The sequence below is a fragment of the Pyrus communis genome, chromosome 17, assembly GCF_041283825.1.
Source record: "Pyrus communis isolate YQ-2024b chromosome 17, ASM4128382v1, whole genome shotgun sequence".
NCBI lineage: Eukaryota > Viridiplantae > Streptophyta > Magnoliopsida > Rosales > Rosaceae > Pyrus > Pyrus communis.
The window spans coordinates 20,073,392-20,101,244 of NC_142581.1; the positions used below are offsets into that span (position 1 = coordinate 20,073,392).

The window sequence follows — 27,853 nt, forward strand, 5'->3', positions numbered from 1 at the left end:
TGCTGGTTGTTCGTGACCTATGACTGTATGTTTTGACCTTCCTTTCCTCCTTCCCGTTAAACTATTTGTTAGCTCCCTCCTCCCCAGCTTCCTCTTGTCTTCTTACTATATGGCTTGGCTAACCCTAAGCCAAAGCTCATTAGTCTTAGCTCTCATCTAACTAACTGATCAATCACATAGTTTGAGAGTCTCACAACATAATATATAAAGTAAAAAGCATCTATATAGTGATATTCTATATATTAATAATTTATATCTAGTTAAAGAATAAATCGTAATAGCTTCAATTGGACCTGACAATTTATCACTCCTTGAGTTTAATGCGTGACTCAATTATCCCATTTATTTTGATATCATCACTAATACCAACAACACCATCAAAACTACCAATACCCACAATCACCACCTTATTAGTGGGATATCAAAATAAACGGGCTAAATAGGTCATTAATTAAACTCGTTGTGTAATCATTTGTCATGTCTAACTTCTACATTGTAATAAAACTAGTTTGGTCCAACAATGTCGTGTTTGTCTATCGAAAAATTCTTAATGTAGTTTAAAAGATACAATAGTCGGTTGAAAGAAAATTACACATTGAAAGTTTCGCAAATCCGAAATAGGAAAAAGGTTTCATATGTACATCATACATTGCATAAGTAGAAATGTGAGAATGCCATGTCGGATTAGGAAAAGATCGTTGAGATGTATATTAACATCGTCCTAAAGTTGTGTTAAAGGTTTATTAATTAGCACAACTATCTAATTTATTAATTTCCATCAAATACGAATTTAACTAATTAATTATAAGGTAGAGAAGAAAGAGGGTTGTCATTAGTATATATATGGTATTAAGAAAGGAATAGTCGTGCTGGTTGATGTTAATTGAATTGAATCCAAAACAACTTGCTGAGTAGTGAAGATTATGACCATTAGGTGCTAGTTACCGTAATAAATAAGACGATCATCTTTATAATATTTGAGAATCTTGTAGGACAACCATTCGAGTTGAACCTTACAAAATAAAGACCCCACAAGGAAAGGTAAAATACCCTCTTTGAAATAAATAATAAGATCCCACAACGACATGTGATCTCATTCTTTCAAGTTAAACCTTTTAAAAGCATGGTTCCAGATGTGAGTTAGGTTAGTTGCCTAAAGGTAATGTGTCAATTCTTTACATGATTGCGTCCAAATTTGACTCATTCTTCTGGTTTTAAGTAATTTAGAGTATCGCCTTGTAAAGTTTAAAGCTTCTCAAATTTTTATTATAACAAACTCTTTGGAATCTATAAAGTTTTATAGAAGATTGAATTGCACTTTTTCTTATTTTAGTAGATAAAAATTGAATCTGCATTCTATTGTCAATCTCGTTCTACTGCATTGTTCTTGAGCTAAGCTTTTAAAAACCTAATGTTTTCAAAGTTTTAACATGGAATTCTGATGCTAAATGACATATGGGTTTAATTATTAAGGGAAAGAGAGATTTAACATTTTGACACTTAAAATGAGAGAATCTTGTGTAGGACGAATGGGCACATAAGCAACAAGTAAACAGGAACCCTCAGATTGTACTTAGGAAAATTCTGAATAATTTCATTATTAATCAATTCAAGGTGTGCGTGTGTACATATACATATATATATATATATATATATATATATATATGAATTACAAGAGTTATTTTTACAAGTATTTCACGGATGCAGAACAAGGGAACTATTTACAACTTAATCAATATATACAACTGGAAACACTTCCTCTTTAGTTAGAGTAAAGATGTCACGTATGCCCAACATGTCGAACAAATTGAGACATAGCCTTAGTAAGCACATTAGCAAGTTGATCTTCAGTTCCTACAAATGGCAAGGAAATGATTCCAACATAAATAAATTTCCTTGATGATGCGTCGACCAATCTCAACATATTTAGTACAATCATGTTGCTGCACTAGATTATGGAAAATATATATCGCTAACATATTATCAAAATATAAATTCAAAGCTTCCTTAGGTCTAACCCAAGGTCTCCTAAATAATTTCTTCAACCACAACAACTCACAAACACAATGTGACATACCATAAAACTCAACTTTTGTAATTGACCTTGGTACCACTTTTAGTTTCTTTACTTTTACCTATAAAAAGTAAAGTATCCAAATGTAAAGCAGCGGTCAGTGATGTTAAGGGGAGCCGTCGAGGTGGATCTGAACAGTTGGGTACGAAAACAAGCAAAACCCTAATTCAAGAAATTAGGGAACTGCAACACAAACCTTTTTTGAACAACTAGGGCACGACACACAGGGAAAACTGGGCACGAGGTTAGGGCACACAAATTAATACCAAGAGCGAATTGCTTTGATGCCAAGTTAAATTATGTTTAGGAAAAATATGAATAATTTTATTATTCTCCAATTAGAGATATATAGATATATAGATATATAAATATAGGAATTACATGAGTTATTTTACAAGTATTTCACTGATGTGGGACAAAGAAACTATTTAGAACTTAACTAATATATACATCTCGCAGCATCATATTTGTGTGAATGTGGTGGGATCATCTTACTAGTGAGACAGACGGACACTAAAATTTCTCCTAAAAAAAGAAGAAATGAGAGTAACAAACTCCACATAGCATCTATCACTTCCATACTTCCTTTTTGGGTATTATTATGCTTAAAATGACAAAAATGAGTAGTTATTCAAAGAAAAATATTTGAGCAAAGAGACCTAAAAAGAGGAGAAATATGAATCCCAAAACCACAATCATTCAACATATCTACATTACTTCTTTTATCAATATTGTTTAGAGCTAGTGGGATCCAATCTAAAACCCCTTCATGATTTATTCCTAATTGCTTTGTTGTGCCATCAAAGAGGAAGGGTGGAGATTGTTGTCATTTTTGCGTCATGGAGGGAAAATATAAACACATCTATCTATATACATTACATACATGTATAAACCCTAATCCTAAGTAACAAATTAATTTAATTAGTGGTGTATGAGCCAGCCACCAAAGCCTAGCCAATAAGCTGGCTAGCCATTAGCCTGTAAAATTTGGAATAAGGAGGAAAACAGAAAATACCGTTGAGGCGTTAGATATATATTCAACTGCTTCCTTGTCAAGTTAGTTGAGGTCAATTCTCTCACATTCCATTTACAGAAGAATATCTAACAGTCAACCCCTACCAGCCCCCAAGCCCAGCCCCCCCCCCCCCCCCCTCTCTCTCTCTCTCTCTCTCTCTCTCTCTCTCTCTCATCAAATCGAACCCTTCATTCCAACAGCAAAAAAATAGAAAAGAGCAACTCTTTCAGTTCATTTTGTTTTATATCCTTAATCAACTACATCCGCCCACCTCTCTCTCTCTCTCTCTCTCTCTCTCTCTCTCTCTCTCTTTGTGCAGAGCTAGCTAGGTAGAGCGACCATTGCCATCCCATAAAACAAGCCTATTGGCCACTCTCTCCTTAATAATACCAAGAACATGCACTAAGCTTGCCATGGGCGTCGACATGTCTAACAATCCACCAACTTCTCGAACCAAGGACTTCTTTGCTTCCCCGGCCCTCTCCCTCTCCCTCGTATGTACTTCTTCACCAACCCTCATCCATTTCATTTCAACTAGTTAACCTTTTTAATCTTAGCTTTATCACTAGTAAAGATAAATCCTCTTTTGGGTTGTGCTTAATAATGTTTTTTGTATTTGGGTTTTGAAGGCTGGGATTTTTCGTGATGCTGGGGCGGCGGCAAGCAGGGAGGTGGAGGAAGGAGATGAGGGCAGCGGTGGAGGCGCAAGTGCAGCTGTAGGCAGTGTCCGCCGGAGAGAAGACACGACGGAGATTAGCAGCGAGAACTCGGGCCCTGGGAGGTCGAGATCGGAAGATGAATTTGACGGAGAAGGAGAGCATGACGAAGATGATGTTGATGGAGACAACAAGAACAAGAAGAAGAAGAGGAAAAAGTACCATAGGCACACCACCGAGCAAATCCGAGAAATGGAAGCGTAAGTACACATTCCCTCTCTTTATATTTTTTTTCCCCTAGTACAAGCGAAATTTAAGACGGTTTAATGTGTTATGACTAGGAACAGATATGGCCTAGTCACATCTTCATTGGAACACTTGAAACAATGAGTTATTCTTGCAAAAATAAAATAATTTTCGCACATCTCTTCTGTTCTTTTACACATTTCTGTTCGTTAATTCGTTCACTTCCGTGACAAAAAAATGCCGATTTTCTTGTGTAAAATACCATGTTTTAATGGAAGTTGGATTATCAGTTCAAAAAAAAAAAAAAGAAAAAAAAAAGGAAGTTGGATTAGTTAGGATTTTGGAATTTGAACAAAGCACATGCTTTTGTAATTGGTCGGTTTAATCTCTTTTAACTTGCATGCAGCTTTTTTGAAAACAAGATTACTTTACCATGTACGATGTAAAGGTTCAAAGAGAGTTGGTAACATAAATTTGCTCATCACAAAAGAAAACATACAAACATTGAAAAGTGTTTTGGCTCTTTGTTTTACATACAATTTAAAAATACTGATTAGTTTCCTAATTGCAGTGATTTAATTTTAAAAATACTGATCTAAATTTTAATGTTTTAACCAGATTGTGTTAATCAATTGAGAATGTTACTAATCTGCAGGTTGTTCAAAGAATCACCACATCCTGATGAGAAGCAGAGGCAGCAACTGAGCAAGCAATTAGGCCTTGCTCCAAGGCAGGTCAAGTTCTGGTTTCAGAATCGTCGAACCCAAATCAAGGTACTCGATTTAATTAATCTTCTGATAATTGTGATCGCTTTCACACCAGCTGTGGGATTATTGGTAACGAAAAACTTGGATACTTATTGGTCTATTTTACACAGGCTATACAAGAACGCCACGAAAACTCTCTGTTGAAAGGTGAAATGGAGAAACTCCGCGATGAAAATAAGGCAATGAGAGAGCAGATAAACAAAGCATGCTGCCCCAACTGTGGCACTGCAACCACTAGCCGGGATGCCACCCTCACCACCGAGGAGCAACAACTACGAATCGAAAATGCCAGACTCAAATCCGAGGTCAGAAGTTAGAACTATTTCTTCAACAACATGAAGCCCAAAGAAAATGATCGATCAAATATTATTTGTCACATACTTTGGACTAATGAACTATGTTTCAATATACGTCTGTAGGTCGAAAAACTCAGAGCAGCTCTTGTAAAATACCCTCCCGGGACATCCTCTCCTTCCTGCTCCGCTGGTCACGACCAGGAGAATAGAAGCTCTTTGGACTTCTACACTGGAATCTTCGGTCTTGAGGAGTCGAGGATTATGGAGATAGTGAATCAAGCAATGGAGGAGCTTAAGAAGATGGCTACAGCAGGCGAACCACTTTGGGTTCGGAGTGTGGAGACTGGCCGTGAAATACTTAATTACGATGAGTACATCAAAGAGTTCAACATTGAAGTTCCTGGGAATGGGCGGCCAAAGAGATCCATCGAGGCCTCCAGAGAGACTGGGTTGGTGTTTGTTGACCTTCCGCGACTAGTTCAAAGTTTCATGGATGTGGTACGCACTAGCCCTTTCAAGAAGCTGCAATATACAAGTCTTATTGCTTTTTTCTTGCAAGAATTGTAAGCTAACCGCCTCTGGTATTATGTTGTATGCAGAATCAATGGAAGGAAATGTTTCCATGCATGATCTCAAAGGCGGCAACTGTTGATGTTATTAACAATGGTGAAGGAGACAACAGAAATGGTGCAGTACAATTGGTAAGCTGCAAAATTTCCTTTTCAACGTGAATACGCAGATCAACCTGTCTGCAGCATGGATCAGAATATTCTGCAGATGTTTGATTTCATATAAGAAAACTCAAAGTTGAGTTTGGTTGCAGATGTTTGCAGAGCTGCAAATGCTTACACCCTTGGTTCCCACTAGAGAAGTGTACTTCGTTCGATGTTGCAAGCAATTGAGTCCTGAACAATGGGCTATAGTTGATGTTTCGATTGACAAAGTCGAAGATAACATAGATGCATCCTTGGTGAAATGCAGGAAGCGTCCCTCTGGATGCATCATCGAGGACAAAACAAATGGCCACTGCAAGGTACGCAAATGTGTTTCCAAATTTAATTGCATACTTAATTATAATCTTATGGATAGAACACAACATCACATCCCTCTCGTTTAATGAGATTTCAAACACCTAGACACCCCCGAGTGCGAAAATTTGGATATCAGAATTTTACATGAGCAGTGAGTACCGATATGAGTATTGCTTTTGACAATTGACTTTGGCCAGGGAATGGAAAACAACACGAAAATGAAAACTGAAACACAGAGGTGAAAATGATAGAATCATGCATAGATTTGTGACGGTGCAAGCCAGGTTAAATGATCTAATAATGGCCTGCAGGTGATCTGGGTGGAGCACCTAGAATGCCAGAGGAGCACAATTCAGACCATGTACCGCACCATTGTCAACAGCGGTCTAGCATTTGGAGCAAGACATTGGGTAGCAACGCTGCAACTGCAATGCGAACGGCTTGTTTTCTTCATGGCAACCAATGTTCCCATGAAGGATTCAACTGGTATGTCCAAGTTAAACAGACTTAAAAATGCATCTAGTTACAATGGCTAAATGAGGGTAATAGTCGGAATTAAATGCTTGGAATTGATTACTGAAAATTAGGTGTGGCCACCCTTGCTGGGAGAAAAAGCATTCTAAAATTGGCACAAAGAATGACAGCCAGCTTTTGTCGTGCAATCGGAGCATCAAGCTACCATACCTGGACCAAGATCTCAAGCAAAACAGGGGACGACATAAGGATTGCCTCCAGAAAGAACTTGAACGACCCAGGAGAGCCTCTCGGTGTGATTTTGTGCGCTGTTTCTTCAGTATGGCTGCCCGTCTCTCCTTATCTGCTCTTCGATTTCTTAAGAGACGAGACTCGAAGGAATGAGGTTAGTAAATGTGAAACAACTCTACTAATCTGTAATTAATCATCTTAATAGCCCGTCATAAACGTTAACTAAATTTTCTTGTTCCCTAATTGCTAGTGGGATATAATGTTAAATGGAGGACCCGCTCAAACAATTGCAAACCTATCCAAAGGACAAGATCGTGGCAATGCTGTTACAATCCAAGTGGGTTCTCTTTCTTGATACACAAGTTAACGACCCTCGTATTGTTAACCCGAAATCTTTATAATCTCTGCTAACATATATTTGGCATTCCAATCTTTCAGAGCATGAAATCAAAAGAAAACAGCATGTGGATACTGCAAGATACCTGCATAAACTCTTACGAGTCAATGGTGGTCTACGCTCCAGTGGATATCACCGGAATGCAGTCGGTGATGACCGGATGCGACGCGAACAACATCGCCATATTGCCTTCAGGGTTCTCGATTCTTCCTGATGGGCTGGAGTCGAGACCGATGGTCCTCACATCCAGCCAAGAAGACAGGAGCAGTGAAGGAGGAACTCTGCTGACAGCAGCATTTCAAGTCTTGACAAATTCCTCCCCCACAGCCAAGCTAACAATGGAGTCTGTGGAGTCTGTCAACACTCTAATATCATGCACTTTGAGAAATATTAAAACAAGCTTGCAGTGTGAGGATGGCTGATCAGAGTAAATTAATTAGGTTTAGCCATAGTTAAGTTAAAAAATTAGGGTTTTAATATATTTTTATTTCTTTTTTTTTTTTTTTTTAATTACCAGTGGTTTTAGAAGATGAGTCATTTGTGACTTTGTTTATTCGTTTTGGTTGGAATGGAGGACTTGGGACTGAAGGCAAAGTCTCTAAACAATTATATTGGCAAGATTTGATTTATAATCTTTATAATTTTACAAGTTTCCTTGTAAATAACAATTTATCAATGCCAAAATTTGGTTAATTTAATTTCTATTTGCGTTCTTGAAACGGCTCAGTTTCTTATTATTTAAGCGATATTCTACTCTAGCCTAAGCTACAGAGAGGCAGATTCAAACTTGAATACAAATGGGAATGGGGCATTGCCATGGACAACTTGGATACGCTCGAATCTGCAAAGTGAAACAAAACTGATCATCTAAATTTAACTAGAAGGCCTTTTCACCTCAAGAGAAACAGACACTGCCGGCCACAGAATGATTACCGACAAACCGGCCACCTACAACATGCTGTCCCGGAAGATGTAGCAGTCCTCAGAAAGATGAGAGACTGGAGACACTTTTCTTACTGCTATGAATTTAGCACAATATTTTTTTTTCCACATATTGACTTGCAGCAATATACATTCAAGAACTGCAATTTTGATAAATTCCAAATAGTGGTGACGGGAAGAGTAATTACTCAAAACTCAAATGTAGCAGAAGCAGAACAACTCCAGGCAAAAGCACTTGCTCACATGAGCATTCTAACTTTACAACTTTCCCCAAAAGCATACATCACTAAAAATCCATCTTGTTAAACACAAGAGTTCTAAACCTACAAAAGTACCAATTTTTCCCATTAATCAGCAAGCACGCAATATTCTTTCATATTTTCCAGCGAATTGTAAACCCAGAAATCGTCACATTTTGTCATTCTTTTATTTACATTCATCCCATTTGTTACTCGACTCCACCTCTAGTATCTATTAATCCAAATGCATTAAGAAGCACTCGTCGAATCATCGACAAAATATGGAAATTCAAACAAAATCCACACAATGCGGTCATCAAAATGCCCATAACCACAATCCCCAACACCAATATTTGAAAATTCAATGAAATTAAGTGATAAGGCACATCATCAAAAACCCATTGAGATTGAGGTTACATTAATTTCAGCCAAAGAAAGCTCAAGATTTCATTAATTTTCACCCAATAACTCTAAATTCAAAACATTCTCATTAAAACAGCCCAACTCACAAATGCACAATCAAAACAACAGCATAGACTAAACCTGCAGAGACTCCAAGGGAATCCCGAGCTCATTCGGCGCGTCGCCTTCACCGGACTTGCTCTTCGATTTCTTGGTAGGAACCGGCACAGCAAGAAAAGTCTTGGTCTTGCTAATGGGTCTGCATTTTTCAAGCTGGACAATGTCCCCAACCTGGAACTGGTTATCTGGGTCGTGGGCCTGGTACTTCTTCTGCTTCCTGACCCGCCTCTTGTACTTGGGGTGCGGGGCGAGGCGGGTGACTTCGACGGCGACGGTCTTGTCGCTGGTGGCGCAGACGACGCGGCCTTGGAGGTACTTCAGGGCTCTGATGGGCGGGAGGAAAGTGAGGCGTTGTGGGGTGGGGAAGGCGAGGGAGGAAGTGGGTTTGGAGAGGGGGGAGAAGGAGGTGGAGGAGCCATGGAGGAAAGGAGTGGAGAGCTTGGGAGAGGGGTGGAGGAGTGAAGCCGTGAGTGACATTTTTGCTTTGGTTTGACGTTTGAGTTTGCAGTTTTGGGTATAAAGGGTATGGGGGATAAGGGATATGGGATGAGGTCTGTCTACTCTATCCTTTGGGTTGGGATTTTTGGAGTTTCGGCTCTCTCTATGTTGAAATTTTTCTTTGGAAAAAAACTAAAATGGTGTTTGGACACATAATTTACCATATGACATCAATTGCATATATATGTATATATTTAATAAATGATATTATTCACACTAAAGGGTACGGAGTTGGACTAAGTTTTACAATGGGCTAGCAATAATATAGTTCAAATTTGTCTTTGGCGAAAATCGAACTTAAAACCTCTCACTTACAAGTGAAGAGGAATATCATTGGACTATAGTGCTAATGGCTCGTTTACTAATCCGCAATCAAAATGAGGGGAATTGAATTGAGGAAGAATTAGATTGGGGAGGAATCAAAATCAGATTCCTATGAAAGGTGTTTACCAAATTGTTAGGAAACAGAATAGGAATGATGTTGGTTTCATACAAGTTTTTTGCCAATTCACTTTTGAATCGGAATCAAAACCATTTGATTACTAAACTTGACACACCCCAACCGGAATCGAGGCATGCTGGCCATCACATGCAGGTGACGTAGCCATGAGCGTAGTGCGGAAGTGACAACGATATGAAAATGTGAGTACTTAAAAACCAAAACTAACTAATTTACACTAAGATAACCATAAAAAGGATGCAGAGATGTTTAAAGTAGTAATACAAGTACTCAGAGCGTAGGTAACCTAAATGCAGTCCAACCGGCTAAATATTAATTATACAAGACAAGAGAGAAATTCCTACATTAGTTGAAGTTTGTCAGAACTGCCGTAGAGTCCTCGTAAGCCACTAACACGAACGTCTAACTAGAACCTGGAGGGGCGCAAAACAAAAAACGTGAGTGGGCAAAAACAAAGCTTTTTAAAACTATTTCTCTTTCCAAAAATAATAACCCCTCACTGTAAAACCTGTGTAATTTCCTAGAAAATAATAATACATGTATATAAAAATCATGCTTGAGCGCAATGAAAACCAAAATATATACCATGCCAAGTATCTTAGTAACAAATATGTAAGTCAAGTGATGTGAATCAATATAAAATGATATGCCAGCCGGAGTCACCTAACATGACCTGTATGACTGAACCTATAGCTTATAAAGCAATTCTTGCACACGAGTCAAAACCACCTATTGTGGTTTGTACGATAGGGTTGGGTGTAAATAAGTACACTCAAGTGCTACGATCACGTAAAGGTTGTACGAATAATCGCGGGTCACCTACGAGTCGGAACCACCTAATGTGGTCTGTACGACAGGGCTGTGCACCAAACTTGGATCCAAGGTGAGCGTGTGGTGCATGAGATAAACATCACGTGAAGGACTGTGCCCTGGCCATGAGTGGGAGCACTAACATCGAGGTGCAGGATAATGAGCTCTAAATGCATCTACGCATAATCATAAACAATGCAACCACTATCATCACATAGTACTCACCTGAAACTTAGCTAGCCTCCGCAACATCATACAATGTTATGCATACACATGCTAATGCATATAATAAAATAGAGCACAATCATGACATGGCATTTAGAAGAATACGCTCATTTGAAACAGTTTCTAGGAAAATGTAAAGCACATATACGTATATATAGAAAACCAAAAGCCCACTCATTGGTATGTAGCAGGGTCGTAGCCTCCAAGCATCGCCTGGTTACACTCATCTTCCGGAAACGTCTCACCTATATGTGAAACAACTAATTCAATGTTAATTTTAAGCACATAACCAAACCGTGTAATAACTTCTCATACGTTGCTCAATTTGGGTGTTTGAATATACCATCGTGACTTACTCAACACCAGGAACATCCTTATATTTTTAGAAAAAATTTCTAATGTCCTACGTGCCGGCCAAAGCACGGCCACATGTGCCGACCATTAGCAGGCACGTGCTTGGCACGCTAACAGAATCCCTAACAGCGTTAGGGAATATTCCATTAAACATTAGAATATTCCGTTTAAAAACTAACAGAGTTACCTGACGTCGTCAGTATCGTCAAGGTTGACGGAATATTCCTTGCATTCTCTAAATGTTTGTTTTTTGCAATTTTTGGCGTATGCGGTCTCAAAGTATATACAAACATGTTTAACGGTTAGATCATTGAAACTAGTTTCTTGGAATGCGTATCCCATCAAAATAATAGATTCACTAATTCATATATTTTTTCATATATTGAGTGCACCAATCGAACAAAAAAAAAATTTTGTTCACCCAAAATTGCACATATTCTTGGTCCAATAATATAATTTCTTCCAAAATCAACCAACTACCCATTTGTGAGAACTCATCCCTAATTTTAAGTTTTATAAATTTTAAAGTAGTGATTTTACGAAAATGCCCTTAGAGGTGAAGATGCTTGACTTTCGTTGACCGTTCAAAGTCACAATTAATGTCTTTGAATAGATATCGAAGCTGCGAAAGCATAGGTGAAGGTCATTTGCGAGTCTGAGTTTTAACGCTATAGTTACGAACATTTGAAGTCGTTTTACTAAGCTATGAATTTTAGATTGATTAAAACTCCCACCATGTGGGAATTGTAACCAATCAAGGTTGAGGACCGGCCCAATCATATTATTTTTTTAGGACCAATCAGAGATTTTGGGGGGAGGGGGAAGGAGGGACCAATCAGGAAGGGTGAGAAAGAACCACCGTTTCCCATTGACCCGTTTATGCTCCGCAACCCAGTTTCGAACTGGTGTGAATTCCGACCAATCTCATCCATTTTTTAGGTGAAACTCAACCATCCATCACCTGCAAACTCTTCTACAACCTTCCATTTACCATCTCCACCCAAATTCAAAGGGTTTTAGGTCCAAAACTATGTAGAACCTCACCTGAGCACCGGAGGTGCTCGACGATGATTCCTTCCAACCGACGAGTTCTACCACCCACAACTACCTTTAATCAACTTCCCTTGGACCTAGGAACAAGACCCAACTAGTGGTAGAGACGTTTGAACACCGAGGAAGGAGAATCGAAGTTCACCCATTCTAGGGTTCCGATGGGTTTGAGTGAAATTTGAGCCTTTCCCGGCCAAATTGGACTTGGTCATAGGTATAAAACTTGCTCACTCTTTGGGATCTTCATTTCTATAAAATTTGAGAATTTGTGGAGATAGTTGAATTTTTAGGCGAATCGGGGTGGCCGACTGCCGTGTGCGGTGGCGCATAAGCCGAGTCACCCCCTGACCTTCCTAATCTAAGTTTGACACACCAATTCCATAGGTGAAGTCCGATTGATGAAATCCCATTGTTTGAACATAGTTTTGATAAAGACCGCTACTTGAACATTATGTGAAATTGACAATCCGACCGTTGAATCGTCACCAAACCTTAATACATTATAGTACGTAATATTTGAGGATAATAGAAACTTACGCATTGGGAATCTAACGTAGGGATCTTCCCGAATTTGATTTGTAAGTTCGTAAAATAAAACATTGACTGCCACTTGAATTTTGCAATTGACGGAGATCTAACCGTTGGATTGTAATGAAACTTTAGTATGATGTTCTAAAAGTATAATGTGGATCTTTAGAAGTTACGGATCGGAAATCCAAGATGTGGATCTTCCATATTGAGTTAAGTAGGGTTGTGGACCCTACCGTTGATATTTGACCGACGATTGATTTTTGGTCAAAATGTCTCAAATCATTCTAGAACGTCCTTGGGGATGTGTTTTATGTAAGTTACTTGTTATATCAATAATTATTTTGAGACGTGACTAAATATTTGTTCTAGGCAACGATCGTTCGTGATGCCTCGATATTCGTGCTAGGGAGTTGTTGTGTTGACCTCAGGTGAGTGGGTCTTTTCATTTTTATAGTATATATATGATTGATAGTTCCACAAATGCTTTTAAATTGATTTATGCATTTTATGCCATGTTAATATATATTTTAAAATACTATGATATGGTTGAGTTTTAGATTGCATCATGGCATATCCATATGCATATTACCTGCATATAATTGTTGTGAATGCTTGGAAGTGCTAAGGTGAACGTGGGACGTGCAGGTAAGTATAGGTGAGTTTATGGTGTTATTTGAAATGATTGAGTTATGGCTTGACTATATTTATGTTTTATGCAACTCCGACACTGTCGTACAAGTTGCGATAGGCAACTCTGACAATGTCGTACATGTTGCAATAATAGGCAACTCCGACACCGTCGTACGGGTTGCAATAGTAGGCAACTCCGACATCGTTGTACAGGTTGCAATAGTAGGCAACTTCGACATTGTTGTACAGGTTGCAATACTAGGCAACTCCGACACCGTCGTACAGGTTGCATTAGACAACTCCGACTCATGTGTTTTCATAGATTGATTTATGAGTCATACATGTTACGTTAGGCAACTCCGACTCGTGTGTTATCATAGATTAATGAGCACCTGATTTCTTTTTTTTTTTTATATTGTTGCCGATATGTAGTGATTTGAAATATTCCTAGATTTACTATTGATTTACATTTGATTTCATACTTATACGTAGTATAATTTCCTGGAAACTATACAAGTATTACAGCGAGGGATTATAACATTTAGAAGGTCTTTATTAAAGCATTATTTTTAGGCCCATTCACTCTTGTTTTTTTTTTTTTATCCCTCCAGGTTCTAGTAGCAGAGTTTTCGTATGGACGAGGATTCGTGGCAAATCTTGGTATTGGAGATTACCTTTGATGGTATGATTTTCAATCCACTCTACTGTACTTTACTTATGCTCTGACGTCACGTGTGAAATGGGTTCATTTCCGCTCACAGCGCACTCTTGTATTTAGGCACTTTTAGGTTTAAATTTATTCAAATTTTCCACATCACTACACTTTATGGCTTCGCCACCTTCTAGGTGGCAGCCAACACAGCTCAATTCGAAGTCCTAGTTGACATTCTGGGTCGGGGTGTGTCAGTTTGGTATCAGAGCCAATCCCTAGCCGGAAGTGTGCTGAGGAGGACGTCGAGCCCCTAAAAGGGGTGGATTGTAACATCCCACATCACCCGAGGGAGTGGATCATGTAAGCCTTATATGTATATTCCCATCTCTACCTAGCACGAGGCCTTTTGGGAGCTCATTGGCTTCAGGTTCCGTAGGAACTCCGAAGTTAAGCGAGTTCACACGAGAGAAATCCTAGGATGAGTGACCCACTGGGAAGTTCTCATGTGAGTTCCTAAAAACAAAATCGTGAGGGCATGGTCGAGACCTAAAGTGGACAATATCATGCTAGGATGGAGTCGAGCCCGGGATGTGGTGGGGGCCCGGGTCGGGATGTGACACCATTGGCCAAGAGACCTTTCTCAATTTAATTTCTCTCATTTTGCTTATTAGTTTATAAATTAGTAAATGAGCAATTCTTACATCTCATTGGTTTGAGATTGCTTTATAGTACCTAGGAGTCCAATTCCTCCAAAGTCAGGAATTCAATTCCTATCTTTTGAGTGGACCCCACCCATTTTGATTCCTCCAAATTTTAGTAAACACAAGAATAATCCGTAATCATAATCACACTCCGACTTTTGTTTCCGATTACGGACACGTAAACACGCCTTAAATGGCATCATGTTCATATTTTGGATAAACAAATTATTGATCAACGAAGAGTTCGTATTTAATTGAGATTTTAAATTTTTTTAATGGAGTTATAAATTATGAAGTTTGATGGAATTTTAATGCAAATTTCATAGATTTTATGTGAACTTTGAGTGGATTCTCTTAACATCTCATGAAAAAAAAATTAGAATTGTTAAAATCATGATTGAATACTCCTAAAACTTTTATAGACTCATTCGTAAGTATGGATCAATCAATATATATATTGGGATAACACTTGATTTTACATGTTATTTACATTGGCTTTCTAGTCACTGGACTTTAGGGTGCTTTTGATTGAACTCATTAGCTAGGATTGGCTTAAATCGGACTAATGTCCTACGTTTGGTGCATCTAGGATTATAATAAATGGGATCAACCTAGACTCGCTCAGACAATAGACCTCCTTAACTAGCCTTAGATAGTCCCCTGTTGAAGTAGAGGATTAGCTTGGACTACTGAATAATCTCTTTTCCCCATTTCTCTCTCTCTCTTCTCACTTCTCCCTTAGTCATGGAAATTTACCCCTCTCTCTGAAACTTTGATTGCACCTCCTTCGTCCCACTATTCTTCACAGATGATATGAACCTCTGTAAATTGAAACAGCCCAGAACGACCTCAACCTACAAAGGTTTTTAATTCAAAATTACCGATTCAGCTTGAACACACTTTGAAATTAATTGTTGGAGGCCTTGATTTTGGTCAAGTACGACGCGGATTTGCGGTCGAGCATCTTCTCCATCTCATTTTTTAAGTTGCAAACAAGATTGGAATTTGGATTTGGGTTTCAGATTGGATTCAACAACCCCCAAGCTTGGAAAGAAGCACTAGCAATTAGTTGGGTCTTTTTAGGGTTTTTTTTTTGTAATAATCAAAATTTTCTCTTTGTTATTGGAAATTTAGATCTTTGTTTTTTGGGTTTTGATTGGGGGTTAGCTTTGATATTGAAAATTCAATAATTCTTCAAGTTGCAGAGGAGCATGGGCAATTTGTGAGGAAGAAGAAGCAGAGGGCTATGCCCTTTTATTTTTCCATATATTCATTTTAATATTTTAATAGAAAATAAATTGAAATATAATAATAATAATTTATTGTTAGTTTAGGCCCCTTCGTTTCTTGTCTAACACTACTCCAAACGCTTCACTAAATTAGTCTAGCTTAGTCTAGTCTAAGCCAGTCCAATCTAGTATTTAAAGCTAGTCCAATCTGAGATAATCTGGTGCAACAAACGCACCCTAGATTCCTTATTATGGTAACTGAAATTATGTTGTGAATTCACTTTCCGGTATTAATCTTCAATTATACATCTCTTTTTTTTTTAACTCTTTAACCCAAGCTACCAATTGCATATTAATATTGACTTCACATGGTAATCTTGTGAATTGATATTAGCATTCCAAAAAATCATTATAATACTTCTCTCTCCCTTATGGCTTTTATGGGTGGCAATAACATTAACACCTTCCTCATATTAACTGGATAATAATTACAAATTCTAGTAAAATTCTAAGTTAGGTTTGATGACCATCTAGTTTTTAATTTTAATTTTTGTGTTAGAAATAAGGGAGAAACACGTGAGAAAGGAGTTACACAGAAGAGTAAAGGAACAATATTAGGATAAATGTAGAAGAAATGTATAAGAAAAGGCCCACAAAATGAAAAGTAAAACTAGATATCAGTGACTAAATGATGGCATGAGACTTTAGTAATCAAGGGACATTTTATAGTAAGGATGTCCTTCTTTGAAACAAAAAGGAAAGAAAAACATAACTTTTAGTGTCAAAATAGTTTAGTTTTTAGGTTTCAATATTGAACCATTTTTATGAAACAAAAAGGACAGGAAGACATGCCACCAATTGGCTAAACAAGTAATTGTCAAGCCCTTGACTCATACATATTTTCGTTTTAAACTTTTTTATTTTTATTTTTATTTTTTGTCAAACAATATTACTTCCATTAAAAATTAGTATAAGGCCAAAGAAAACTAAAAATATCTGCTTAACAACATTAGTAAAAATAAATGGCCCAAATAAAAGGAAAGTTGCAACCTAAGATATAACGAGAGGCTGACATAAACTTAGGCCCAAAGGCAGCAAAAAACAGACAACAAAAAAACTAATCTCAAACAGTATAAACCAAACCGACATCATCGTCACATTCTCAGAAGACGCCAGCCTCCAAACTGAAAAAGTAGACATCATATCCAAATCTCCTTCATGACCCCCTGCAAATATATACAAACAAGAGGCTGACATAAACTTAGGCCCAAAGGCAGCAAAAAACAGACAACAAAAAAACTAATCTCAAACAGTATAAACCAAACCGACATCATCGTCACATTCTCAGAAGACGCCAGCCTCCAAACTGAAAAAGTAGACATCATATCCAAATCTCCTTCATGACCCCCTGCAAATATATACAAACAAAGTAGCTTATGGATAGAAAGTGAGGCTAAGGGAGTATATCAAATACCCATATTGTGGCCGAGCCTGCATAACATTTGGCCTCAATGAGGATCAGACTCAGTTAGGGGAGGGAAGCAGATCTGATATCTAATCTCGGACTAAAGTCCACATATCTAAGCATATGATGGGGGTGGGGACGGAATATCACGGCTAAGGAGGAAGGGGAAGGAAAAGTAAATAATAGAAAGCACTAAATGCAGGCGAAAACGCTGGATAAGGGGCATGAAGCCCAAGTATAAGATATACTCAGGGATAATTGAGACCAAACTCAGAGAAAACTAAGATAAAACTCAGAGAAGAACCAAAATAAAAGAAGAAGCACTACTACAAAAAGGCCTTATAGTGTCAGTGGGTAATGTCGGTTTAATATAATATAGTGGCGGACAAGACATTTGCGACACCTATTGAACATGATGTCGGATTTACTGTCACTTGTAAGCGTCATAAATTGTCTATGTCACTTTTAACTGACATAAACATTTAATGTCACTTATAACCGACATACATTTTAATAATTTTTAAATAATGGTATCACTTAAAAAAAAATAGTGTCACTTTTAAGTGACATAAAGTATTAGTGTCGCTTCTAGCTGACACTAATTATTTTTTTTTAAATATTTTAAAGCCTGCGTTGGTTCTGAGTGACACAGATTTTAGTTTTTTAGAGTAATGTTATTCATACCATGTTTTTGTACTACATTTTCATACCAACCACATCATTTGAATTAATCAGATTTTTTAATTTAATTCATTATTTAATAAACTAATAATTAAGAAAAACTAGTTAATTAAATGGTGATTGTGGTATACGAGGGATATTTCTCTTTCCTTTCCTTGGGTTTTGCAATTTTTTCAAATGATGTGACTGTCCACATCAGATGCCATCTAAGATGGTATAGAAATGTAGTATAAAAATATGGTATGAATAGTATTACTTTTTTTTTTAATATTTTGAAACTCGGTGTCGGTTGTAAGCAACAGATTGATGGTACTCTCCCCTGTGCTTTCTTCTTCCTCTCTTGCATCTTTCTTAAGGATGAGTTTATGATGTGGCACGCAACTAGGCCTGGCAAACGGGTCGTGTCTGTCGTTTTCGTGTAACACCCGTTAAGAAAAAAATATTTTTTTTTCTTAAATTTGCACATACCATACATTGCCACATAAATATTACTTCAAAACATTAAAATAAATTTGTCGTTTAAGTACTACATCTACAATAAAAAATAAGAGCCGAATAAACACACATCCATACACTACTAGTCTATTACAAAATGTTAAATGTGCAAGGATATGCAAAATGAAAAAGTTTTTGTTTTCAAGGTTGTGAAGCATTTCTCAAAAGTTTAAACCTTGCCAATGGAACTTAAAACTTGCATGTTATTCATTTTACAAAATCCTCAATTTTAATCGATCATCATTACATAAGATTTTGTGATATCCACTTCTATAAATATTTTAAATTAACGATCAAATTAGTTCATTGTATTCATATAGGATCAAAGAGTGTAGCTGTAAAATATCATCAAAATCGGAGTTAAAATAACCGTTAAATCGTGATTTTTCTATTATAATAGTCGAAAAGTTTTGTCTCGTTACTTGATCTCTGAATGTTTGTTTTTTGCGATTTTTGGCGCATGCAATCTCGAAGTATATACAAACATTTTTGACGGTTGGATTGTTGAAACTAGTTTAGTAGAATGTGTATCACATCAAAACAATAGATTCACTAACACCTAAGAGTTTATTCGTACTTTCATTAAGTATAACATAAGATTTGTGGTATCCACTAGTGTAAATATTTTAAATTGAAGATCAAGTTCATTCATTATATTCATATAAGGTCTAGGAGTGTAGCTGTAAAAAATCATCAAAATCGGAGATAAAATCACCGTTAAATCATGATTTTTTGTTGATAACCGTAAAACAGTTTTGTCCAATTACTTGATCTCTAAATGTTTGTTTTTTGCAATTTTTGGCGTATGCGATCTTGAAGCATATATAAACAAGTTTGATAGTTGGATTGTTGAAATTAGTTTCGTAGAATGTGTATCCCATCAAAACAATAGATTCACTAACACTTAAGAGTTTATTTATATTTTCATTAACTATAACATAAGATTTTGTGGAATCTACTAGTGTAAATATTTTAAATTGAAGATTGAATTCATTCATTGTATTCATATAGGGTTAAGGAGTATAGCTGTTAAAAAATTATCAAAATCATAGTTAAAATAACCGTTAAATCGTGATTTTTCGTTTATAACCGTAAAAAAGTTTTGTCCCGTTACTTGACCTCTGAATGTTTGTTTTTTGCGATTTTTGGTCTATGCGGTCTCCAAGCATATACAAACAAGTTTGACGGTTGGATTATTGAAATTAGTTTCGTAGGATGCGTATTCCATCAAAACGATAGATTCACTAACACTTAGAGTTTATTTATAATTTCATTAAGTATAACATAAGATTTTGTGGTATCCACTAGTGTAAATATTTTAAATTGAAGATCGAATTCATTAATTGTATTCATATAGGGTTAAGGAGTGTAACTATAAAAAATCATCAAAATCGAAGTTAAAATAACCGTTAAATCGTGATTTTTCGTTTATAATCGTCGAATCATTTTGTCCTGTTAATCGATCTATGAATGTTTGTTTTCCAAGTTTTGGCGTTTGCGATCTCGATGCATATACAAACAAGTTTAATGGTTGGATCATTGAAATTAGTTTCGTAGGCTGCGTATCCCATCAAAACGATAGATTCACTAACACTTAGAGTTTATTTATACTTTCATTAAGTATAACATAAGATTTTGTGGTATCTACTAGTGTAAATATTTTAAATTAAAGATCGAATTCATTCATTATATTCATATAGGATCAAGGAGTGTAGCTATAAAAAATAATCAAAATCGAAGTTAAAGTATATTAATTATTTTATGTATTTTAAGTATTAATTAGACTATGTTTCAATTATAATGTGATGATATTATATAATAAAATTATATTTCTATTTTTTATTACGTATTTTATTTATTAAAATCTTAAAATGTTATATGAGATAACAAAAAAAAAAAAAAAAAAGAGGTGGTTATTTTTTTTCTTTGGGTTAAACATTTTTTTTTTAAACTAGTATGTTGTCGCTTTTAGCCGACGACATTGGTCGGATAATTTGAAATATTAGGCGGGAAATTTCCCGCTTGTTCTGCATGAGGAAATGGATGGAGAGACTTAGTGTTGGTTTTAACCGATGCTATCATTTTTTTCATTTGACGCGAGTTTCATTAAACCGACGCTATGTGAATTTCAAAAGTGTGTCAAAAGTTGGTGTCGGGTTTAGCCGACGCTATCATCTTTTAATTCGACGCGAGTTTCATTAACCTGACGCTACGTGAATTTCAAAAAGTGTGTCAGAAGTTGGTGTTGGTTTTAACTGACGCTATCATCTTTTAATTCAATGCGAGTTTCATTAAACCAACGCTACGTGAATTTCAAAAAGTGTGTCAAAAGTTGATGTTGGTTAAGACCGACACCAACATTATTTCAAACCGACGCTGTGATTTCCAATAAAGAGTGTCAGAAAGTTCACTAGTTCATTTCAAGAGGCTTCACCTCAAGCCCAGAGGCTAACCTCCTAATTTATCTCTCCCTTCTTCCAAGCACACCCTAAAACCGCAGCTCATCTCTCCACATTTTCTCAAACCCTAACCTCCGTTTCTGCAAACCAAACCTTAATCTTCCATCATCAACCCATAAGACCTCACAACCATGGATTTATTGCATCACCAGAAGGGCAGCAGCATCGATCTTGGTGTTGACGCACTCAGAGGTAAACTTCTCACCCTCCCTTGCCGATTCATGCACTCAGGTTCATCGATTGAAATATACCATACAAGAAAAAAAAAATATTCAACCCCTCATGCTTGTGTTGTTTCTTTTGCAAGGACCTGAGATCTGTATAAAAAAATAAGAATACAAATAAAAACACAATGCAACCACTGGTATAGCCCCAAATCGCATCTTAAGGAAAAACCACCACAGAGTTGTCTCCATTCTAGATCTGTCATTTAAAGGTATAATCTCCACTGAGCTCCTCTTTTATGTTCTTGTTCAGTAAGATCAACAATTCGAAAATCCATATAAAAATTCATGCATGTTCATTTTGGATTTGAAGAGTAAGGACACTGGAAAGCATGGAGCTACAGAATCTGTGGTCTTCGACAAAGGCAAGCATGGGAAAGCATCATGGCAGCTGCTAGTATTAAATGCAAGCATGGAGCTCTGATTAGTATTATATGTAATTGTTAGTTTTTTTTATCTTCATCTTGCAACCGGTTCTCTAATAGCTCCTATATATGTGTTATTTGTATATTATGTGGAATGTTAGATGTAAAATATTTGTATATTTTGGCATTATTTTTATTATTAATTATTTTTATTAATGTTTGTTTTGGCCTATACTTGAAATTTATTATTTTGGTTATATAATGGGTTTTTTTTTTTTGGGGGGGTGGGGGGGAGAGGAGGTTATATAATGTTTTTTAGTTACAATTAATTGAAAACAAATGCAGAGACATATTTTTACATATTTTTATTATTATTAACAAAGGTGGTGTCGGTTAAGACCGTTACTAGTTTGTATATTTTATTTATTTAATTTTTATTTAACATCGGTTAAGGGATATTTTATTTGTTTAATTTTATCATGATGTCGGTTAAAACCGATAGTGTGACATCCCACATCGTCCAGGGGAGTGATCCTTAAACCTAGCACGAGGCCTTTTGGGAGCTCATTGGCTTCGGGTTCCGTAGGAACTCCGAAGTTAAGCGAGAAGGGGGCTAGAGCAATCCCATGATGGGTGACCCGCTGGGAAGTTGCTCGTGAGTTCCCAAAAACAAAACCGTGAGGGAATGGTAAGCCCAAAGCAGACAATATCGTGCTACGGTAGTGGAGTCGGGCCCGGGAAGTAGTCCCACCCGGGCGGGGATGTGACAGATAGTAGATTGGATATTTTATAGTTAAATTGCTAGTGCACGTCGCTTTAAACCGAAGTAATGTTGAAGTATACGTCACTTTAATCCAACGTCAACATCAGTGTCGCTTTTAACCAACACTGAGTAGTGGTGGATTAAGAGAACAAACCGACACTGAAGCCTTTTCGTGACGTTGGCATTGGTGCCGCTATTCCAATCCGACATTATATTGTTTTATGTCGGATTTGTGTCAAATTTCCGATAGAAATTGGACTTCTTGTCGGTTTTTGGTTCGCCGGTGATAGCCCATATTGTAATAGTGAAGGAAGAAGACTTGAAAGAGGGAAGAAAGAGAGGGTGGGACATTGTGTAGGGGAAGGGGCAGAGGAGATGAGAGCGGAGGAAATGAGGGAAGGACAATGGAGAAGGGAGGCAGGGAGGAGGAAAAAAGGGAGGCAGTAGTGGAGTTGCTGTTGACCCCGAGCAAGAAAAAGAAGCAACGGCTAAAACTCATGTCTAGGGTTGAGTTTCTGCAGCAACACAGAGAGAATTTAGAGAGTCTTTCAGACTAATTTTAAATTTTATCTAAAACATAATTTTTCGTTTCAGGCAATAATTTGAATTTATAGATAAGATTGTACAAACACCATATGAACGAATAGCTAAAAAATCCCCGATATGATATATATATAATATTTTAAAGTAAACATACGATTTGATCATCATTATACTGATTAAAGAAAGTCATAGATCATAACTAATAAAATATGGAGTAGAGTTGTGAATACGATCCAACAAGGATAGGCTTATCCAGCTTCCACTCCAGGTGGCAGCCTTTAAGTGAAGTTCATATCCTCTAAACAAAACTCATCTCGCCACGTGTCAAGCTAAGATCCATGCAAAAGATCAAAAACCCAATCACGCTGAGTTCCCCACGCCCCTTAATGCAACCGAGAAACAGAAGAGAAAAAGAAAGGTAAGTCCAGATACTGAAAGAGTAGCAGTAGACCAGTATTATTGTAAGGCCATGGCATCTCTGGCAACCCTAGCAGCCGTTCAACCGGTCACCATTAACGGCCTCGGCGGAAGCTCCCTCACCGGAACAAAGCTCGTTGTGAAGCCCACTCGCCAGAGCATCAGAACAAAAAACATCAGGTACTGCAACATAAATATTTAAAAATAGCAAATGCTTGTTGTTTCTTGTTCTTTATGCATTGTGATGGGTGCGTTGAGTAATATTACTGGTGTGGTCTGCGGTGGTTTAGGAGTGGTGCTGTGGTGGCCAAGTACGGAGACAAGAGCGTCTACTTTGACCTTGAGGATCTGGGCAACACCACCGGGAAGTGGGACTTGTACGGTTCAGATGCCCCCTCACCTTACAACCCTCTTCAGGTTCTGAGACTAAATTAGAATTTCTTTCATGTGTTTATCAATTAAAAAAAATGCGACTAAATTAGAATTTCTTTCATGTGTTTATCAATTAAAAAAAATGCAAAAAAAAAAAAAAACACAAAATGCTTTCATTGAGAGTTGAACTCAAGACCTCCCGCTTACTAAACGGGTGCTCTAACCAACTGAGCTATGAAAGCCTTTGCTGGAAAATCTCAGATATTACATTACTTATCACACTCTAGAAAAATGTTGTTCCAAAAGTTCCCTCCATAGTTAATAAATTAATCATTAATTAATATCTAGTTTGCTCATCTGATTTAATCTTGCTAACGATGGCTTTGGAATAATAATCTCACATTAGCTTTTCAGGGAGAAATTTGTATCGATGTTTCTTGAACTTAAGATCTTTTTTTCGTTTATAATCAGTTATGGAACCACCTTCTAATATTTAGAACGTGCCAGTTTGCCTTCACCGTCAAATTTTCACATTTAATGTTCATTTACTCTACTTGAACAGATAAAAATAACCCTCAATTTAACAAATGTGATGATAGCGGACAAATTGACACTTTTTAAACGATTAGGTGTTTGATACCGAATTAAAAATTCAAGAGCCAAGTCTTGACATTCAGTTCATGAGGCATTGCTAAAAAATTTCCTACATTCTATACTGATTAAGGGAAATTTGACTTCTTGAACCTTATCCAAGCATTGTTTGAGTTAATTAAGTTGTTGAATCTGAGTGCAGAGCAAGTTCTTTGAGACATTTGCCGCTCCATTCACCAAGAGAGGCTTACTCCTCAAGTTCTTGATATTGGGAGGAGCTTCCACCATTGCCTACCTTAGTGCCACTGCCTCCGACGACCTTCTGCCAATCAAGAAGGGCCCACAACTTCCACCCAAGTTGGGCCCACGTGGCAAGATCTAAATTTTATTTGGGATTTAATCCTCATTTTCTCAAGCTTTTCATCATGTGTGTGTAATTGTTTCTCTATTTTGTACTTGTAAAGCACGTGTAATGCAGAATTAAAACCCCTAAGTTTGGCAATACGTCAAAGGTATTTTTTCTGGTGCAATTTGGGAACTGCCATTCGTGTTTTACTATATTGCTGTTCGTCTGTAAGATTTCAACTTAGAACCTCTTTCGACAAAGTGGATACGGATGGACGTTTGTCCTCGTGCTTTTGGTAAAGTTTGAAATCTACATATCATGACGAAAATCGGTGAAAAAATATTGCAGACAGTTTGAAGAATCTGGAGTACAAATAGGGGAGGAACAAAATTAAGATACGTCTAAGAGAAGTCATCAAAATTATATTTTTTCAGTCGGTCTACAAACCCTCATTTGTTTTCCTCCTCCTTCTTCCCTATGTACACGAAAGGAAGGAATAGAATGAACATCACACAACTCCAAGGATGCCAATGAGTGCTGTGAAATTTACATTTGAAGTCTTAGGCTTTCTTGCTCCTTTACATTTCTGGATCCGTCTCGTTTAGTTCCTCATTTTTTCGCTCCTTCTTCTCCGATTTTCCTCTGTTGACACTGTTAGTGGCGTGCCGTTGGACTTCTCAATCCACCTAAGTTCTCTAGATAGGAAATCTTCTTGTTGGTCACTATGTTTGCAATCTTCTGCATATGTGGATGCTTAACCTCACAATTGTCCTCATCCGCAGCATCCGGGTCCTTTTTTGGCTCGGTCTCAGATTGATCTGCGCCCCAACCCATGAAATCCGACAGTGTCATTGAACAGGGTGTCTCCCCACCGGCATTTTCTTCTTTAGAAGACCTATCCGGAGAAGTTGCAATTGTAGTGTCTTCTAAATAGGGCCGTTTACAGGCTACATGTGATGGATTCTGAGTAGCAAAATCAGCATAAAGCACATCTTCGATCCGCGACAAAACTGTGAAGGCCAAGCTTTCTAGTATTCTTGAATAGCTTTCCAGAATAGCCTGTCCAACATCCTGTAAAACCAAAGAACAAGCATATGCATAAGTTCATAAACACGATCAAATACTTTATAAGTGATTTTCTTTTTTTCTGCAGTATTTTTTGTGTGAAAATGTGCACTAGTACTCAAAATCTAGGGATAAATTATGTTCTTACCGCATTGTATTCGATTTTACTAACGTCGAGTGACGATTGAGGGATTCCAGGGAACCTCTGCTTGAGGAGGAGTAAGATTGTCTCTGCTCTCTCTTCAAAAAGTTCTCTTTTCTCCAAGCTTACTGCAGAGCCCCAACCCGATTTCCCATCTTTTTGGTTCATCTTTCGCTTCCATATCACCATGGAGGCCTCCATTTTGTTCTTGAGGTCTAGAATTTTGTGCTCTGATGATAAGTCCATGCTGCAAAGAAATTGGTCAGGATCAAAGAATTCAACTGTAATGCTTCGGTAGATTGTGTCACCAAGACTTGCCCTCCCATTCTGCAAAAATCGACAAACCAAACCCAATATCAGAACGCGGTTATAGAACTCATCAAGCCTCATGTAATGTAAGGCTTTCTTTACCTTGGGGAGGGATTCAATGTAGTTTTCGGGGATCTCCATTTCTGTTAAAACTTGAGCATTGATGGCCATAGCTGCTTTAAGCACTTGGTTGACGCAATCCTTTTGATATTGTATGAACTTTCGTGCCGCGTCTGATAAACCATTTGGTGGAACTTTAGGAGTAGGTAGCCACCATTTGTCATCTTTTCTCTTTGCAGATCCTTTCTCTTTCTCATCAGCATCTTTGGATACATAATAGAACTCTTGCTTTTCTTGGAAGTTATCTAGACAATCCTGCATAATCCGTTAGAAGTTTTGTTACAGAAAAATAATCCATTAATCCGAGTTTTCTTAAAAAAAAATGTTAACAAGACTTACGATAAGCATTGCATCGAGCTTACGCAAGGCAGGGATGTTCATGTGAAGATCTGTTCGTTGCTGAGTCACCATTATCTGTTAGATCAAAACACACAAGTTCTTAACAGAATGTGAAATGCGAGTGCAAACGCGTATGTGACAAGGAACAAAAGAGGAGATTGTACCTCCATGTTAGTTCCATCCTTGCCCTTCTGTTGCGAAGCAACAAATTCAACTATGTAATCACTGACACACAAGAACCAATCTATTTCTTTTCTCCACCTCTTTTTCCTCTCGGTGGACATGGGTTCTAGGCGAGTTTGTTCCCCAAAAACAGAAGCTGCATTGCGTTCGGAAAGGAATGGTGAGTGATGCAATCCAAAAATTAATAAAAAAAAAAAAAAAAATGCTAGCCTTTGCACTAATACAAACCATATTGATTGTATACATACCGGCAAGATTTGTAATAGCATTCGACAATGCCAACGCTGACGAAACACCCTTACCTCCACCGGACATATCTTCACCCAGAAGCAATTTCGCGAACCTCTCCTTCATCTGTTCCATATCTGAATCAAACCCAACAAGCGATAAATAATTCATAACTCAAAAAAAAAAAAAAAAAATGTATACGTTACAAATCGTCACCTGTTTGCTGTTGCTTTTCCCTCGCTTCTCTAGCAGCAGCTTCGTCTTTGCTCAACTGCGATTTAGAGCCTTGAGCTCCATTACTACTTCTCGATGAAGCCTTCTTATCATCGTCCTGAAACTCTAACACGGTAGCACTCTCGATGCTCAAGCTCTTTGTATGCCTTCCGGCATTTTCATGCATTCCTTTGAAATGATACAATCTAGACTTGTAATCCTCTTCTTCTTCTTCGAGCGCCCGAACCATTCTCAGCTTTTTGAGGAAGACTTTTATAGAATGAACAACGGAGAACAAGGCATGACTGCTGTTCAACCTATTGGGAGAAGGGAGAGGAGGGCGAGAGGGATCTATTTTGTCGGTTACGCGATTTCTTGCTGGAGAGGGAAGAGAGCTTCCAAATCCAAATGACTTAAGAAACAAGACTTGTTCTTGTTGTTTTTTTGTTGCTGTTCTTGTTGTTTCTTCTTCTTCTTCCTTTTTCTGAGGAAATGGTTAGTTT

The 27,853-nt window shown here is 37.4% G+C and overlaps 4 protein-coding genes and 1 non-coding gene across 5 annotated transcripts; 2 read left to right on the top strand and 3 right to left on the bottom strand.

Annotated features, from left to right (window-relative positions):
• The first annotated feature begins 3,296 nt into the window (after positions 1 to 3,296).
• LOC137707812 (homeobox-leucine zipper protein GLABRA 2) lies at positions 3,297 to 7,885 on the top strand. The gene is made up of 11 exons (XM_068446727.2): positions 3,297 to 3,583; positions 3,719 to 4,005; positions 4,647 to 4,764; positions 4,869 to 5,063; positions 5,178 to 5,552; positions 5,654 to 5,755; positions 5,878 to 6,087; positions 6,397 to 6,571; positions 6,673 to 6,944; positions 7,041 to 7,127; positions 7,229 to 7,885. Exons 1-11 carry the CDS (start codon positions 3,503 to 3,505, stop codon positions 7,607 to 7,609), a joined length of 2,283 nt encoding a protein of 760 aa, XP_068302828.1. The 5' UTR covers positions 3,297 to 3,502; the 3' UTR covers positions 7,610 to 7,885.
• Positions 7,886 to 8,720: 835 nt separating this feature from the next.
• LOC137707813 (small ribosomal subunit protein uS17c) lies at positions 8,721 to 9,486 on the bottom strand. The gene has a single exon (XM_068446728.2). The coding sequence runs from the start codon at positions 9,365 to 9,367 to the stop codon at positions 8,906 to 8,908; it is 462 nt and encodes a 153-aa protein (XP_068302829.2). The 5' UTR covers positions 9,368 to 9,486; the 3' UTR covers positions 8,721 to 8,905.
• A 13,910-nt stretch (positions 9,487 to 23,396) lies between these two features.
• On the top strand, positions 23,397 to 24,935 carry LOC137749346 (photosystem I reaction center subunit VI-2, chloroplastic). The gene is made up of 3 exons (XM_068489445.2): positions 23,397 to 23,622; positions 23,733 to 23,859; positions 24,608 to 24,935. Exons 1-3 carry the CDS (start codon positions 23,495 to 23,497, stop codon positions 24,785 to 24,787), a joined length of 435 nt encoding a protein of 144 aa, XP_068345546.2. The 5' UTR covers positions 23,397 to 23,494; the 3' UTR covers positions 24,788 to 24,935.
• TRNAT-AGU (transfer RNA threonine (anticodon AGU)) lies at positions 23,983 to 24,056 on the bottom strand. The gene has a single exon. It is a non-coding gene; the product is annotated as a tRNA-Thr (tRNA).
• Positions 24,936 to 25,125: 190 nt separating the features above from the next.
• Positions 25,126 to 27,836, bottom strand: LOC137749347 (rop guanine nucleotide exchange factor 12-like). The gene is made up of 7 exons (XM_068489446.2): positions 27,354 to 27,836; positions 27,158 to 27,274; positions 26,891 to 27,045; positions 26,727 to 26,801; positions 26,370 to 26,642; positions 25,965 to 26,285; positions 25,126 to 25,822 (listed from the first exon to the last, which is right to left on the bottom strand). Exons 1-7 carry the CDS (start codon positions 27,598 to 27,600, stop codon positions 25,406 to 25,408), a joined length of 1,605 nt encoding a protein of 534 aa, XP_068345547.1. The 5' UTR covers positions 27,601 to 27,836; the 3' UTR covers positions 25,126 to 25,405.
• Between the last annotated feature and the right edge of the window lie 17 nt (positions 27,837 to 27,853).

What these genes read in the sequence shown, in the direction of transcription:
- LOC137749347 (XM_068489446.2), bottom strand. Translation starts at nt 27,600, where the DNA reads ATGGTTCGGGCGCTCGAAGAAGAAGAAGAGGATTACAAGTCTAGATTG. An exon ending in TGCTATTACAAATCTTGCCG is followed by an intron (nt 27,046 to 27,157) that starts GTATGTATACAA and finishes AACGCAATGCAG; the next exon opens with CTTCTGTTTTTGGGGAACAA. An exon ending in AGGATGGAACTAACATGGAG is followed by an intron (nt 26,802 to 26,890) that starts GTACAATCTCCT and finishes TTGATCTAACAG; the next exon opens with ATAATGGTGACTCAGCAACG.
- LOC137749346 (XM_068489445.2), top strand. Translation starts at nt 23,495, where the DNA reads ATGGCATCTCTGGCAACCCTAGCAGCCGTTCAACCGGTCACCATTAAC. An exon ending in ATCAGAACAAAAAACATCAG is followed by an intron (nt 23,623 to 23,732) that starts GTACTGCAACAT and finishes GCGGTGGTTTAG; the next exon opens with GAGTGGTGCTGTGGTGGCCA. An exon ending in CACCTTACAACCCTCTTCAG is followed by an intron (nt 23,860 to 24,607) that starts GTTCTGAGACTA and finishes ATCTGAGTGCAG; the next exon opens with AGCAAGTTCTTTGAGACATT.
- LOC137707812 (XM_068446727.2), top strand. Translation starts at nt 3,503, where the DNA reads ATGGGCGTCGACATGTCTAACAATCCACCAACTTCTCGAACCAAGGAC. An exon ending in CGGCCCTCTCCCTCTCCCTC is followed by an intron (nt 3,584 to 3,718) that starts GTATGTACTTCT and finishes TGGGTTTTGAAG; the next exon opens with GCTGGGATTTTTCGTGATGC. An exon ending in GCAATGCTGTTACAATCCAA is followed by an intron (nt 7,128 to 7,228) that starts GTGGGTTCTCTT and finishes CCAATCTTTCAG; the next exon opens with AGCATGAAATCAAAAGAAAA.
- LOC137707813 (XM_068446728.2), bottom strand. Translation starts at nt 9,367, where the DNA reads ATGTCACTCACGGCTTCACTCCTCCACCCCTCTCCCAAGCTCTCCACT.